We start from the raw sequence: 16,444 nt of genomic DNA, 5'->3' as shown, positions 1-16,444 counted from the left end.
AAAGCTTGCGGGATCGTAACCAGAGTGACGATGACATAGAAGAGACTCGGGGACAACAGAAATCTAAGGAGCTACCTAACAACTGTATCATCAGAACCTCGGGAGATGGGAAAGCACGGAGAACCCAGAAAATATTAGAAGAGTGATCAAAATTAGTAGGTATTACCGCTATCCTCTCTGACCACCGAGATAACATGGTACCACTTCGCCTAAAATGTAGACAATCTGCCTCTTAGAGCTCCTGACCCTTTACCTTCACACTATCAGCATCGTATCATCCCTACATGCATCACGAGTCTCCCAGGACAATGTTATATTATTTTGCTCCCAACAGTCCGGTGTAAAGAAACTAAGAGAAAATATGAAATATTTTGTGTTTTAGATATTTGCCTTTTCAGGTTTTCTGTATTGCTTCTTAATGATTGGCATTTCCATCTGGCATCATGTCGCTCTGCAGTCATGTCCAAGGGCATAGTTACACTTGCGGTTCTAAGGTCCTTGTTAGCCAATTCCCACGTCTTGGTCATCGTGGAGTCAGTCTTGGTTGTCTCTGAAACTGGGTCACATTATCCTGGCTCCTCTTATGTTGCATAATTTGAATGGAATCCTGAATATTACATGGAGGTGGGTCTGGATTTGGGATAGTCCTCTGGAGAGCATGGATGTGTTGGTCTCAACAGGCAACTAATTTGGTTGGATTCAAACTGCAAATTCTCTCAGGCAATGATCAAATCTTGGTTTGGTTCCCTTATCCTCAGCTGCTCAGTGTTCGGTCTGCCCCCGCACACGAGTGTGGTTCAGGGTCAGGCGAGGACAAAGGCAGGGTTGAAGCACAAAACTTGGGGCTCGCCATCTCAGATCTCTCCTATGTCCCCCTTTTCCAGGGGCTGCCGTTGGCCAGAATGACCATGGCCTCTTCAAGCCCCTTTCTGGCAGACTTTGGCCAGCCCATTTGGTACTGATTTGGTTCTGCCGTCAGGATAAAAACTGTAAAAACAAAAAGCAAAACAAAACAAAAAAACAAAAAAAACCCAGCTGGTCTCTCCTTCCACGTCTTACACTGACCTAGAATCTGCCTGCCTGTTTGCTCTCCAGTATTGATTTTGATTGTGGGCAGAATCTATTATCATGTTGCCCAGAATCCAGAGTTGGGTTTCAGTAAGAGCTTGCTCCACAATCCAAACAGAAACTTCCTTGAGGTCTTGGAGAGAAATTTAGTCAACACTGCAAATGAGGTTGGAATGAATGCCATTTTTCAAGTACCCATTCTTCCCAAACAAGACCCTGTTTTGCCTGTCCATCTGGTTCTTTCATGCTTCTCAGTAATTTTCTTCATATAATCCTGCATATTTCTTATTAGAGAAGTATTGAAATGTATCTGAAATTGTGTTTCTTTTTAAAAAATGTTAATGTTTGTTTATTTTTGAGACAGGGCACGAGTGCTCGAGGGGCAGAGAGAGACACACAAACAGAATCCAAGGCAGGCTCCTGGTTCTCAGCAGTCAGCACAGAGCCGGATGCGGGGCTCAAACTCACAAACTGTGAGATCATGATCTGAGCTGAAGTCAGACACTTAACCAACTGAGCCACCCAGGCACTCCTGATTGCATTTCATTTGCCTACATTTCTTTGGCATTAATTTGCTAATTTATGGAAGCCTCATGTGAGAGGTGCCTGTCCCCCCTTGTGGCACAAAGGATCTGCAGTTTCGTTCTGAAGGCACATGCTGCGTGTTTCACGTTAGGCCAGCCGAGGTGGCCAGTGGTCCAGCTCCGTTCCTGGTCTGCCTTGTGGTCACCGTCCTGCTGAGCTGTTCAGGGAGGATCACTGATCTTAGGTTGGTTCCAATTCTTTCTCCTCAGTGTAGAGTTCAAAGGCAGATAAGGTGATGGCGTAGGCCCCGTCCTTGCTGATTTCATATACTGAGGACTCTCAGAGCCCTGCATGGACAATTTAGTGACAGAATAGGAGAAGGGTTCAAGCTATCTTCTCTTTTTTTTTTTAATGTTTATTTATTTTGAGAGAGACACAGAAGGAGAGAGGAAGAAAGAGCAAGCGGGGGAGGGACACAGAGAGAGAGAGAGAGAGAATCCCAATCAGGCACTGCGCTGTCAGCCCAGAGCCCGACAAGAGGCTGGACCCCATGAACCATGAGATGATGAACTGAGCCAAAATCAAGAGTCAGATGCTTAACTAACAGTCACCCAGGCACCCCTGTCCTTTTTTTTTTTTAAGGAGGCTTCATATCCAGTGTGGGGTTTGAACTCACAACCCTGAGATCAAGACCTGAGCGGAGATCAGCAGTCAGACAATTAACTGACTGAGCCACCCAGGCACCCCTGTCTTTAAAAAAAAAAAAAAAAAAAAACACCTCTTTTTACTAGACTGAACCAGCTCTGACTGGAATTTTCCACAAACATGCAGCAATAACCTAACATTGAGGTTTTAATTATATAGTTACCTGCACTAAATTACGGGATAAAAAAAGGGAGGGAAGTTAAAATGAGAACTAAAAAAATAATAGCACATTATTAAGCTTTATAAATGGACTTATTTTTAAAAATTAATTTGAGATATTAAAATTAATGAGAAACTTTAAATCAACTTCTCGTTTAAAGATATGCAGACTGCTTCCTTTGTTCTTAAATGTTACCTTTATATTCTAAATCCCCACAGGTTTCCATGAAAATGTATTAAGTTATCCAAGTATTTGGCTGATCTCTACTGTCCAAGAGAAACTTGATGGCTATTGCAAAGAATACAAAAATATTCATTTCCATTTCCTTAAATTTCATTTACAAAAACAAGAAGTACCTTTAATCATAAGCTATGAAAGGTGACAATACCTGAGAAAATTTCTCATTACAGAGTAATTAGCTATTTGACTGGACTACATAATCCTCTCCTTAAAAAAATAAAATAAAATCACTGTTTCCCCAGAGAAGTTACAAGACGCCAAGAGCACACTTAAAATCCTTTATTGTCGTTATTAAATGCATTATACATACATGATAAGTGGAATATAGCACACATTTGATGAAATGCACACAGCCTTTATGAGGGCAAAAAAAATACACAGCCAAGAACAGAAAGACGGCACATATTAGAAACAAAGCGAACAGCTCTCCTGTGTCACAGTCACTATAAAATGTGCCAGGATGGTCTACACCCTTTCTGTTAAACAAAAGGGAACTAAACATTATGTAAGGTTTAAAGAAATTAAATGCCAGAATTCCACAGAAGGAGAAAATATTAGCATCCTGCAACAATTTTCATTCCTGGTCCATTTTCTGCCCACTGGAAAAAGCTGCACTGGTTTGCTTTCCCAAGAGGACACACGAAAAAATTCTTTCCGTTGTTGGGTCCGATCTTCAACACTGTCCTCATGATGGAGCGCCTGCCGTGGTTGCACAACGGGAAGGACAGATCCGCCCACTGCAGGGTTAAGACAGAAGGGTTGGGAGGTTTGGGGGCAGGTTATGAACACGAAGAGCCCACGTCCCCTGCTGTTTCTCTGACGTTGGAGACAGAAGTCATGAGCTCTCGCCCTTGGAAAAGGCTCAGATCCAATAAGAAGCATCTCTCCTGCAATGTGCTTCAATCACACAAAAAACTGCCCAAATTCAGAGCTTCTCTCTACTGGTGTATTTATAGGGGTTCCTTGGTTTTTATAGAAAATAATTGAGAACGATCCACATCTTCCTATAAAGCCATCACCAGTTTGTGATATGTTGAAATGACTAAGATGAAGGATTTGTTATAATTTTAATATTCAACTTCCTTCATTGCTTAGGAATAAAAGGAATCCAATACAGAATTACAGGGATGAATTTAGGCAGATTCCGTTGTATTATTCTTATAAATGTTGGCCTCAAGGGAGCTATAAAGCAGGCTGTCGTGTTATCAATTTGCTACCTAATATTTGTCCCATTACATCCACGAAAGCTCCTTCAGGAGGAAATGTCAGGTCAGTAGGATGGAGTCACCTCTCAGGAAGGGCTTCAGACCTACTCATGACCCCGTTTTCCTTGGAAAATTCCTCAGGAAGGCACCACACTGACGACAGAGGTTTTCAATTTCATTAAGCCCAACCAGAAATTTTTTGCTCCAGCACTGAGACAGATCAGTATTTTCTTTTTTCAGTTATGCACCAGATGTAGCAGGTGGGAAAATATGCATTTAAACATTGAAACCACCGTCAGCGGAGTGAGGGGCTCACAGTCTGAGAAACAGGGAGGTGAGCCTGCGGAACGCGGACCCCTGACTCTAGAGTCCTGTCCTGTCCTCACTTCCAGGGACACATTCCCGAATCAGCAAGGGGGAGGAATAGCCCTATATTCTCAACTGTAACCCTGCAGGCTCCTGGGACAGGACTCACTAGGTTTACTGTAAATCCCAAGCACGTCAATGATTTTTCCTGCGTCCCTCTCCCCAGGGCATACACCAAAGGTTTTGTAGAAGTTAGGAAAAGCACATTTGTTTCCTGGATTAGTCGCCACCTGCATAAATCACTCAGTCCCTCTCTATCCGTATAAACCAAGGACCACACATATGTGCCTGTGGTTACACATGGCTATGCGAGAATCATCTAATGGCTATTATTTGATTACTTTTTCTTTTTTTGATGAAGCCTTTTGAATTTTATGTTCTTCAACATTCAGGCTTTAGACTGAATGTCAGTGTGGCTATTTGAAATTGAAAGGTGAAGAAAATAAGTAAATAAAATTTAAAGGTGAAACCGGAACACAAGATCGCTGCTCACTACTTCAATGACGCAAGCATGCGACGGCGCCCCACGACCTTGGGAAGATCTTACGTACTTGGAAAAATCCGCACTGCGCTCCTCTGGGTAGAGGACAAGCGTAAAACGGCCTGCCCTTGTTCTCGCCATCCTTCCGCACAACTCGTAGGACGCAGAGGCGGTTGTGCTCACCGCAGCGAGGACTGCCGCCATGTGACGCGCCAGTACCATCTGTCCTATTAATTCCAAGTTCGCTGCAACGACAGGTTACAAAGTTACCACAGTGCAACAGCGCGAAAGGGATAATTCCCACCGCCTTCCCCTGCATTAGAATTCTGCTTGTACAGGGGCGTCTGGTGGCTCAGTCCTTTACGCATCTGTCTTCGGCTCAGCTCATCATCTCTTAGTCTGTGGGTTCAAGCCCTGCATCTGGCGCTGCGCTGACAGCTCAGAGCCTGGAACCTGCTTCGGATTCTGTGTCTCCCTCTCTGTGCCCCTCCCCCATTCGCTGGCTCTCTCAAAAAATAAACATTAAAAAAAATTGTTTGTACAAAGACATGGTGCCAAAAGGGGGAGCCTGGTCAATCACAGGTCATTCCACACACTGCTCCTGCATCTGTTTAATTCTTGGTTTTCCAACATAATCCTAACTTACTTCCAAAGCCCCCTGTGCACCCAAAGCATGCAATAAAAATTTCTAAAGAATAAAAACAGCTGAAATGTGTACCCAGCACATCCACTTTACTTAGTTTTCATTTGTGATAACTAGGTCTTCCCTTACTCAGCAGTAGACTGTGGCCTCTTGAATTTCCTCTACAAGATTCTCAAGTTCAGTAGCTCCCTGCCCCCCAAAGAACTAGAATGACAGTCTTCTCTAATTATTTCCCCATTGATAGCAAGCTCTCATGGATGGCTCTGACAAGGCCAAAAAGATCACTCTCTCTATCGTCCATTTGAAAGACAATTTTCTATGCTTTCCTTTGATCAAGGCTACTGGAGTAGTTGCAATCATATTTCAGCAAGGCCTGGGCTGGCTGGCAGACAAGAAATGTGTGTTTTGCCAAGCCAGGAGGGAACTTTCTCTCCCCCACAATTAGGATCAAGAGTCTGGAGGTCATTCCTGCATACAGTGGACAAAGGTCAGAAGGTGGACTTCTACACAGCGGCAGAAGCGAATTTCCTCTTGGAAAAAGAGCTTCATGGTTATTTTATACTTTTTATATTTTGCATATTTTTTATAATGCCTTCGTAAGAGTTAGTCTCTTTAATAAAGCTGAAGAGAAACAAAGCTCACATTAATTGAAACAGAAGTCCTTCTTAATATCACTATTCTAAAACTTTTTAATGATTAAAAATTCATCCTTTCTCATTTTTTGGTTAAAATACCATTCTTAATTTTTAGAAATACTTAAAAATCATAAATAGTTCCTGTTTCTTGCTTCCTAAACTATATTCTGTTTTTTTAATTTTTTGAGTTAATTAATTTATTTATTTAGAGAGAGAGAGCACAAGCAGGGGAGGGGCAGAGAGAGGGAGAGACAATCTACAGCAGGATCCCCACTGTCAGCTCAGAGACTGACGCGGGGCTTGAACTCACGAACTACAAGATCAGAACCTGAGACAGAGTCAGACACTTAACCAAAGGCCACCCAGGCGCCCCCTAGACTACACTCTTCATACACGTGTTGCAGTGATGATGCTTCAAGGCATATCGAATTGAAATGTAGAGTCTGATTTTTTTCTTTCCATTTTCACTGACATAGAGATATTTTATTTGTGATGAAATTGGTTTAAACTCATTTATAAAACAGATGCTTAAGTAAAACTGCTTTAAATTGACTCAAATATTCTGAGGGTAGTTTCTGAAGCTGTTCGTGCAGCCGGCAGTGCTAAGGAAATCATTATTGTTAAGTATTTTGCCAGCAACTGTTTTGTCTGTACGTCTGTCAGGACAGAGAAGAGGAGCTTCTATTTTAGAATCCTAGGTAATACCATCCAGAAACAGTAAAGCCAGAAAGCAACAGGCTTTTCTTTCCCATCCTCCCTCCATTTTTCCGATGCCCCTTCCAAAAAAGGATATATTAAAATTTTAGCTTCAAGAGAAGCTAAATATCTAGGTGTCGTAGAGATATCAAGAAACGTCAAAACCATGGGGGCACGGGGGTGGCTCAGTCGGTTAGGCATCTGACTTCAGCTCAGGTCGTGATCTCAGTGCCCATGAGTCAAAGCCCTGCGTTGGGCTCAGTGCTGACAGCTCAGAGCCTGGAGCCTGCTTGGAATTCTGTGTCTCCCTCTCTTCCTGCCCCGCTCCCAATCACAGTCTCTCTGTCTCTCAAAACTAAGACATTAAAAAAATTTTTTTAAAAACAAGTCAGCAAGTAGATCATAAATAAATGTGCTTTTAAAGAAACAGTTAAAAGAGAAAGAAAAAAGGTAAAGAATATTGATAGGAGTGAAATGATGCTTTCTTATAAAAAAAATACACACTTGCAAACAGTTTTCTACATTATCATGGAAGTGGTTGTCTTAGATGATAATTCATTGAACACTTCCGAGCCATCTGCTCCACCCTAGAAAATCTCCAGGGCCCCACAGAGCCAAGAGAGGTTTAAATTCTCTTTTCTAGTAAAGCTCTCCTGGAGAGGGGCAAAGCAGAGGGGTGGGAGGGAGGATTCGGTGGGGGATAAAAGGCCCCAGGGCTCCCCTCTGGCTCCTCATTCCTTTCATTCCATTTCTTCCCTGGTATAAGGTTAAAGAAGGAAAACCGGCCATCTGCTATCCTATCCCTGGTACTCAGAGTGTGGCCTGCCGACCAGAAGCGTCACCATTACCCGGGAGAGCCTCAGCAACCCAGAATTAGGGGCGCCTGGTGGCTCAGACTGAGGAGTGTCGGCTCCTGGTTTCAGCTCGGGTCATGACCTCGCAGTTTGTGGGATCCAGCCCCTTGCAGGGCTCAGCACTGGCAGGGCGGCAGAGTTTGCCTGGGTTTCTCTGCTCTGCTCCTCCCCACTTCTTTCTCTCTCTCTCAAAATAAATAAATAAACTTAGAGAAGGAAACCGAAAACGAAATACAGAATTATCCAGCCTGCTCCAAATCGCCCACTGAATGCGAATTTGCATGCTAACAAGGTTCTCAGGTGATTCGTATGCACATTAAGTTGTGAAGCACTGACTTAATGTGACCGAGATATGGATGCCACCTGTGATCACATCAAGCCTAAATATGCACAGCTAATCTTAATTTTATGACAGAAAACATTATCTAGGATAATTAAATGTTCTGATTGAGGACTTCTTGGTTCCTCTTTGTTTCCATCATCATTATTTAAAAACTTTGTAAACTGTAGCAGAGTATTTTCTTAGGTAAACTTAGCATCAGAATAGGTAACTTATTTTGATCATTAGGACCTTCATTCTGAACATTAGGAGTCGATAATAAATGGTCTGTCAATATAATAGATCAGGGGTTGACAAATGTTTCCAGATTGCACGTTTTCGGCTCGTGGGTCCTAACAGTCTCCGTTGCTACTACTCAACTCTATCTGCTGTTCTAGCATGAAAAGCAGCCACAGTAACTACGGAAGCCAATAGGAATGGAATGTGTTCCAATAAAACTTTATTTATAAAAATAGGTGGGAGGCTGGATTTGGCTCTGCCAACCAGAAGTCAGAAATGAGCAACGCTTGATGCATAATAAGCTTTCAATAATTACTTGTTAATGAATACATAAGTAACACTGTACGGAGATCAGATAAAAACTCTTCTCAAGAAGACATCACCATGCACAACTGTGTCATTTTAAAATGGATAGTTTTGGGGCACCTGGGTGGCTCAGTCGGTTAAGCATCTGACTTCAGCTCAGGTCATGACCTCACAGTTTGTGAATTTAAGCCCCACATCAGGCTCTGCGCTGAGCTTGGAACCTGGAGTCTGCTTCAGATTCTGTGTCTCCCTCTCTCTCTCTGCCTCTCCCATTCTCATGCTCGCTCTTGTACTCTCTCTCTCTCAAAAATAAACAAACATTAAAAAATGTTTTAAAAATAAATGGATAGTTTTTCAATGAGTTCATCATGGTTTAATTTTATAGATAGGGTGATTCTTTATAATAAAAACACTGTCTACATTTTTTTGAACCAGTCTCACTGAACGTAGATTTTGTAGCTCAGTGGCATTTCAAGAATTAAAACAAACAGCAGAGGTAAAGCGACTCATCCTAGGCGGCCCCGGGCGGTTCTCTTGCAGACCACACACTCCAAAGGTTACAGGAAGCATGTATAAGGGGTCAGCACTCCCCTAGCGTGAGAGGTGGCACTCCGCCAACCGTGACTGGACAGACACGAGAAAATGTTACTGATTCTGCCAGTTTCATGTCCTCATCCAAGCAAACCTCTGCACCAGCTCAGGAAAAACCTGACCCCAAGCACAAGGATTCTCTGAATATGTATCACTGTGTTCTGCACTGTAGTTACACTAATTGGATCAAAGACTCAAAGCCTTTTCTAGCAGGTACTCTGAACCGCTTAAAAACTGGTTCACCCAGCTATTTCATAATCCAGTCACTGGGTAAAATTCCAGTGTATCCAAAGACCAATGCGAAAATATGCCTCGTCAACATAGCATGTATGGTGTGGTGCTGAGATCAGTAATTTAGAGAACAAAAGGCGAATTAATTACCATATAATTATTAAAGGGAAAAAACAAACTGCCTATCAATTCTCTGAGCGGACCACCTGCTTTAACCATATTATGTCGTGAGCTTCTGCTGGGCATCTTGTCCACAAGATGAAGACTGTAGCTGCCAGACCAGGAGAAAAATGAAATAAATGACAGTAATTTGCAATTTATTCCTTGTAAAGTAGCTGGGTGCAGAAGGGCTGCTGGGTGAATGTATTTCATCACTTGACATTTATTCTGCTAGTTGATCTTGATTGATTTTAGAGTCTCAGTCCTGGGGTTCTTATATTCAACACACACACAGGCCGCGGCGTTTCTAAGTAATGCTATGCACTGTGATTCATCATCTGACCTTATTACAATGGCTTATGAAGAAATCATTTAAATTTAAGGTTACAGTAATGTTTTCTTAAATCCCTAATTCATTAGTTAAATTGTCTAAGATTTTCCTCGAAGCACTAAGGAAATAAAAATATGCCAAGATATTTCATCTGCGCACAACGAACCCCACAGCACTAAAATGATCACATCTCCTTCTTTGCTCTTAAGCTACAGAAAAGACCTAACAAATGATTTTCGTACAGGATATTCCCCAACTCAGACGCTCCAGACCTGCTCCTTCGTGACCTCTGATTAGGGTTCATTAGATGTTAATTGGGATTAACATGTAAAGTTAATCCTGATCCAGTCAGTGAAATGTCTGTCATTTAATTCAAATGTCTGTCATTTCTTACTGTGTTATGGACACAAGAAGAAACAGGTATTAATAAATGACTGTGAATGAGACTTTTGGAGAAATTGGTCAAGGAAAAATCATCAAGACTAACTGATGGCAAATATACAGTCAGGACAGGAAACTGGAGACAAAAGCATCTACTGACCACACACGCTCAGAAATCTGTTAGGAAATAAGCCCGAAGGTTCCCAGAGCTGGACGGGGCCTGCACATCCAGGGGTCCCTGGGAACCCTGCTGCCCCAGGGAAAAATCCTCCCCTCGCAAGGACGCAGCCCGTCTGGGGGAGATGAAAATCCCACCTGCCCTCACTTGAAATCCCACCACGCCAACTCCTCCCCCGCCTGCCGCTCACTGGCAAAACAGTAATGGGAAGGAAACGCTCCAACTTCACTTTATTTAAAAATGCAGGATGTACAGCAGCTGCTTCCTGAAGGAAAGAGAAAAAACCAGCTTGAAAGAGAAAACTGTGGAGAAATGCCTCTTACAGAGGCTCCACAGCAGGTGGCGAGAGTAGAGAAGTCCCAGAGGAAGACTTACACACGGGGGTGTGGACAGGCGGTTTCAGGCGCTGCCTGTAACGCAGGAGAAGGGGTGACTCTGTTTATTAAAACTTCTCCATCTCCAGCGACAGCGATCGGGAGGCTGCTTCTGGATGGGAAGCGCATAGTCTCAAAACATACCTGGTCTGCCCGCACAATGACGACTTTCTACATTCAGCTACAACTGTAGCGCACGTGCTCTCTGGGCCTTCGTGGCTGAAACAAACACCCCCACACGGCCGTCTGACCCAGCGACCGCCTTCACAGCCATGTCACTAAAAGTCTCTCTCGGATCCCTCTCTTTGGAAGACACCTGACTCTCATAGGTAACAGTCTCCCTCTTGGAAGAACGATCTTTCTTTGAAAGGAAATATAAAAAAAGAAATAAATAAACGCAGGGACACGTGCAGTCGGTTAAATTTCTGACGTTGGCTCAGGCCATGATCTCATGGTTCATGAGTTCCAGCCCCATGTCAGGCTCTGTGCTGACAACTCAGAGCCTGGAGCCTGCTTCGAATTCTGTGTCTCCCTCTCTTTCTGACCCTCTCCCGCTCGCATTTTCTCTCTCTCTCTCTTTTAAAAATAAACATTAAATTTTTTTTTAATAATGCTAACCGTGGTGATTGATATCAGGTGGGATTATGGGGATTAAAACATCTTTCTTTATACTTTCCAGAATTTTCCAAATTTTCTGTATTGGGCATGTATAAGGTTACAGTCAAAAGAAAATAACTTTTGGGGTGCTTGAGTGGTTAAGTTGTTTAAAAGTCAGACCTTGATTTTGGCTCAGGTCATGATTTCACAGTTTTGTGAGTCTGAGCCCCATGTCGGGCTTGCTAACAGTGGAGCCTGCTTGAAATTCTCTCTCTCTCCCTGTCTTTGCCTCTCCCCAACTCGTGCTGTCTCGCTCTGTCTCTCAAAATTAATAAATAAATTTAAAAACAAAAGAATACAATAGCTTTTTTTAGACAGATGTAGAAGATTCTGTTTTCATTCTCTTCCCTTCCCTAACACCATAAGCTAGAGAAAGCAAGGCAAGTAAATGGCTCAACCATCTTTCCGGGATTGATTCACCTTACCAAAATCAATGCAGCTTCCTTAGCAGAGGATGATTTTTCCGCCTTCGTAAAACTTAATGCAAATTACCTTCAAATCAAGGTTAGAAGTATCGTACCTGTTAGAAAATCCAGGGCTACCACTTTTGAGGTCTGGTGATAAAGAGTGAGCTGTTTTTAACTTTTTATATGCTGGACTAAATACTTCCGACTGAGAACAGACCGTAGGCGAAACGTTAACTCTGTTAGATGGTGGAGTTATAAGGTTTGCTCTCTCCGTGGAGGGGTGCAGCGGATCCCTAAAACACGTGTTAGTCGGAGGAGAGTTTTGAAATTCTCCATCTAGTACCCCATTTTGGCTTGTTTTTCCTTCCAAAGCACTGGATTTCTTGCTGAAATCGGTCAAGACAAGGGTTGTAGTTCCGAATGCCGTTCTCCTGTTGATCTTCACCTCTGTACGTGGTTTTCCAAAGCTATTACAAGGATACTTCACCAAGCTGTCGAAGGCAATAGAACTGTCTTCACTGTTGATTACTGAATCTGGAAGGAGAGCGAAGTCATACTTCAGTGTTCCTAGAAGGGTAATATATCGACTATCTGAAACATCTTTTTATATTTTTAAAACTTTTAGTTCACTTACAATGGTGAATGCATAAACTACTACTACAAAGTGACTTTGGACAGTTCAGGATTAACCGTCTTCTCGCTAGGAAACGAAGTATTAAAGAAAGAGCAAAATTTCAACAACTCCTAGCAGCGCAGAGGTGGTTTTAGCAAAGATTTATATTTGCTTATTATTTTTAACCATTTGAAGGTCATTCAGCTACAAGTTTTGTTCCTATTAGGAAACATATTAAAGCAGTGGGAATTAAGAGGTGGTATATAGATCAGCAGTTAGTGGCCTGTCTTTAAATTATCAGGAGTGTCTCTGTGAATGACACATAATGGGAAAGGCTTACTAAAATTAAACAAAGATGAATTACAAAGACTTCGCGTTAATTAAAAATGCTTCAACAAAGCATCCTAGGATTTTGGAAACCGTATCTATGTTCTAAATTGTAGTCTTTCGCACTCAGACAAATAACAAGAAAATAGTTAACGGGATGCAGAGAGGCATCTCAGATTGCCGGAATGGATGAGGAGACCCAAGACCGTGGTTTTCTGAGGGCTCTCTGCTGCAAGATACTGAAGAGGGGTGAGGCCCACCCTTCCGGCCCCGAGAACAAAGCACACAGGGACAGCGAGCACAATGTGGGGTCCGTAAGTCAGGACTGAACTTTCTCGTCTCTAACTGAAGGGAGAAAGAACACTCTGCGAACACAACAGAAGCTGCCTCAATGAGCCAGTTCTGAATCACGGGTTCTCTCGGAGGTTTTACATTCTCTGAACGCATGAAATTGTGAGCTGTAAAGAGTTATTTTGAAGGATTTCAATGAAATCAGTACAATTGTCTGGGTAAAGATTTTAATAACAAGGGGAAGGAAGGATAAAGAAGGGAAAAAATTCAGCATTTTTCTGTTCCACCTGCAAAGATATTCTTACAGAAATCCTCCCTTTCAGTTTACGAAGCGCTTGGACTGAATAACAAACTCAAAAGTTGCTGAAATCTGCATAAAACAAAGCTTTATTGAATAATTCATTAGAAATAGGAGAGAACAGATGTGATCATCTCAGTTTTTTTGAGAGACAAAGGCACATGCTCTTTTAGCACAAGCATGTTTTCCCTCCCTAAGAAAAAAAAAAGCACTGAACAGAATCTTAGCACGGTGTACATGCAAAGACTGGCAATTCCTTTCAACCTTTCAGAAAGAGAGCGTTTTCCTTCGTGATGAAATATCAGGCTGCAACAAGATGTATACCTTTGTGCAATTAGCCGCCTTTGAACTCAAAATCAGAACCCAGTCTTACCGGCAGGTCTTGAAGTCAGGCAAGCGTCACAAGTCTCCGACGACGGCCTGTTGATCAGCGTACACACCACACACGTCCACTGTTCCTCAGATCTGCGAGCCACGTGGTCCCCTCCGCTGGATGGCCACCTGACCGTAGTGTTTCTCCTTGGCAGCTTGCTACAGAAGAATTTTTTTAAGTTAGCCATGACTGGGGCCCCTGGGTGGCTCAGTCGGTTAAGGGTCCAACTTCGGCTCAGGTCATGATCTCCCGTTTGTGAGTTCGAGCCCCACGTCAGGCTCTGTGCTGACAGCTCAGGGCCTGGAGCCCGCTTCGGAGTCTGCGTCTCTCCCTTTCTCTGCCCCTCCCGTGATCACGCTCTATGTCTCTCTGTCTCTCAACAATAAATAAATGTTTAAAAAAATTAAGTTAACCATTACCACTGTTAATGTCGCCTTGTTCTTATACATTGAGGGTATTTTAGAAATTCTTAAAGAAGCATTAACGTCCAAATGAGTACAAGCCCTAACTATCACAGAATAAAACGTTTCCACTTGCGCCATGCTAATTGCTATTAAAGACAGAAAATAACAAACTTTGTGTTTTTATTTAGAGTCAGAGTTGTGCTTTTGTTTTTTAAACCCACTAGGAAGCATTTCTAAAGTAACGTTTTAAGTAAGTGGCACTCTTCCCAAAGCCAACCTAATACATCTTTGTTCAACCAACCAAATTTGGGGGGGGGGGGGGCAGAGACTTAGGCAGAAATTAGAACATGGAAGCCAGTGCAAATACAACGCATGAACACCACCACCCCCAACCCCCAAACACACACACCAGACACACACACACACACACCTTGCAACTCTGCTAGTCTGTCTCGGCTCAGTAAATGCCACAACAGTGCACTCAAGACATCAGGCCAAACATGCACGAGTCGTCCTCCACACTTCCGACCCTCAGCCCCACGTCCAACCCACCAGCAAACCCCGCAGGCTCTGCTCCAGGGGCACACGCACCCCGGCACTCAACAAGCTCCCCAGGTCTGTGTGTTCTCCACGGCCCAGGGCGGGGGGCGGGGACGGCGGCGGCAGTGTCTGCCCTGGGTTCCTCGGTGGCAGGGCCCGTGCCCCCAGCACCACCTTGCACCTGCTCAGTGCCGGGGACAACGTGCCCCGTGGCCTCAGGAGCCGCTGCACGGTCTCCACTTACAGAAGACCTGAGAGGGGCTGCCCCACTCTCCGCTCCAGGGCTCCAGGGCCGTGAGGACCCGGGCTGGGAGGCCATTCCCCACCCGCACCACCTCCCGGCGGCCCAGAAGCGGCCTGGCCGCGGAGAACCATCGGAGGCAGCGGAGGGAGGGCCGAGCGCTGGGTTTCTCCTCTAAGGTGGCGGCCCTCACGGCCAGGTCCTCAGGCCAGCAGCATCGAGTGGGAACTCGCCAGACACGCAGACTCTCGGGCGCTCCCCAGGCCCACGACTCTGGGGCTGAGGCCCAGCCCTCTGAGCTGAGAGCCCCCCACACACGACAGTGGCTCCGGGGCCCTCCTCCCAGACACGAAGTCGTCCCTGGGGAAAATATTACAGGGGGAGCAGAGATGCGCCACCATCCACGGCCAGTTGTGAAGCTCCAGGACGATTTGTTCTCTACCAATAATGAAAACATACAATGTTGTTGATGGTGAAATGACAGGGAAGGAGGCGGCCAGAAGCCAAAACGTGGAAGAAGCTAACGTGGCGGGCAGCTAAGAATTTCTGTTTATCTGAGGTCTGCGGTGTTTAAAAACGAAAATTTCTTATATATTTCTTATTCTAAATATTCATAGTAGGAGTATACTTTGTAATCATACTTTAAAAATATTTTTTCATAGAGAACTCCCCTAAATTGTGTAAGTTTCAGTCCTTACCCCTACCTGAACTTCTAAAACCAGGCTTAGGGGTCCCTGGGTGGCTCAGGTCATTGACCCACAGTTCATGGGTTCAAGTCCCATGTCGGGTCTGTGTTGACAGCTCAGAGCCTAGAGCCTACTTCGGATTCTATGTCTCCCTCTCTTTGTGTTCCCCACTTGTACTCTGTCTCTCCCTGTCTCAAAATAAATAAATATGAAAACATTAAAAAATAAAAATAGCCCAAATTGCACCGTTTTTTACTGCCCGCCCCCCCTCCCCCACACCCAAGCGGCCACCATTTAGCACGGGCACTACTGTGAAGGGCACCCGGATGTCACTCCTTTACTCTGCTCACACCACAGTCCCTTTCCCACACAGTGGCCTCACGATCCTCATAAAACATAAGTCACTCTGTGCCACCCTTCTGCCAAAACCTTCCAGTGGCTTCCCAGCTAACTCAAAGTCAATACACCCCACACCGCCCAGAGTGATCACGTACTGCATAAATCAGTTACCTCTCTCCTGTTCACGTCCTCCAGTGGAGTCCGATCACACTCAGAATAAAACCAACACTGGTTGCCGCGGCCGGGCAGGCCCTGCTAAATGGGGCAGCCCTCCGCCCGCGTTCATTCTGCTCTGCTCAGTCAAGCTTGCCGTGTTTCTCCCCGTAAGACAAGTCAGAGACTTCACGTCTCTCCAGTCTCCTCCTCCACCTCTGATCTTTGCAAGTCATCAGACCCCCTCAAAAGGATCCTCAGGGACTTAATCTGTCCAACCTAGTGAAAATGAGCCTCCTTGTTACTATGAGTCCCCTCACTGGGTGATGCTTCTTCTGAGCACTGCGTACCATTAGCTGATGTCTTACACATACGTGGACATACAGGCTTTGCTTAAGAAGACCTCCCACTGCAATATAGAGCTCCA

At 44.2% G+C, this 16,444-nt stretch overlaps 1 protein-coding gene across 1 annotated transcript in view; it reads right to left on the bottom strand.

Moving 5' to 3' along the window:
- Positions 1–2,962: 2,962 nt before the first annotated feature.
- NEIL3 (nei like DNA glycosylase 3) overlaps positions 2,963–16,444 on the bottom strand; it is a 48,055-nt gene continuing 34,573 nt past the window's right edge. The window contains exons 7-10 of the mRNA XM_029944309.1: positions 13,655–13,812; positions 11,866–12,286; positions 4,821–4,995; positions 2,963–3,435 (exon numbers count right to left, since the gene is read on the bottom strand). Of these exons, the coding sequence (XP_029800169.1) occupies positions 3,253–3,435; positions 4,821–4,995; positions 11,866–12,286; positions 13,655–13,812 (937 nt within the window). The 3' untranslated portion in view covers positions 2,963–3,252. The remainder of the gene's footprint in view (positions 3,436–4,820; positions 4,996–11,865; positions 12,287–13,654; positions 13,813–16,444) is intronic.

This window comes from Suricata suricatta, chromosome 1 (genome assembly GCF_006229205.1).
Source record: "Suricata suricatta isolate VVHF042 chromosome 1, meerkat_22Aug2017_6uvM2_HiC, whole genome shotgun sequence".
NCBI classification, from domain to species: domain Eukaryota; kingdom Metazoa; phylum Chordata; class Mammalia; order Carnivora; family Herpestidae; genus Suricata; species Suricata suricatta.
Note: the sequence above shows the minus strand (reverse complement) of the source record. Positions and strands in the feature narration are given on the sequence as shown.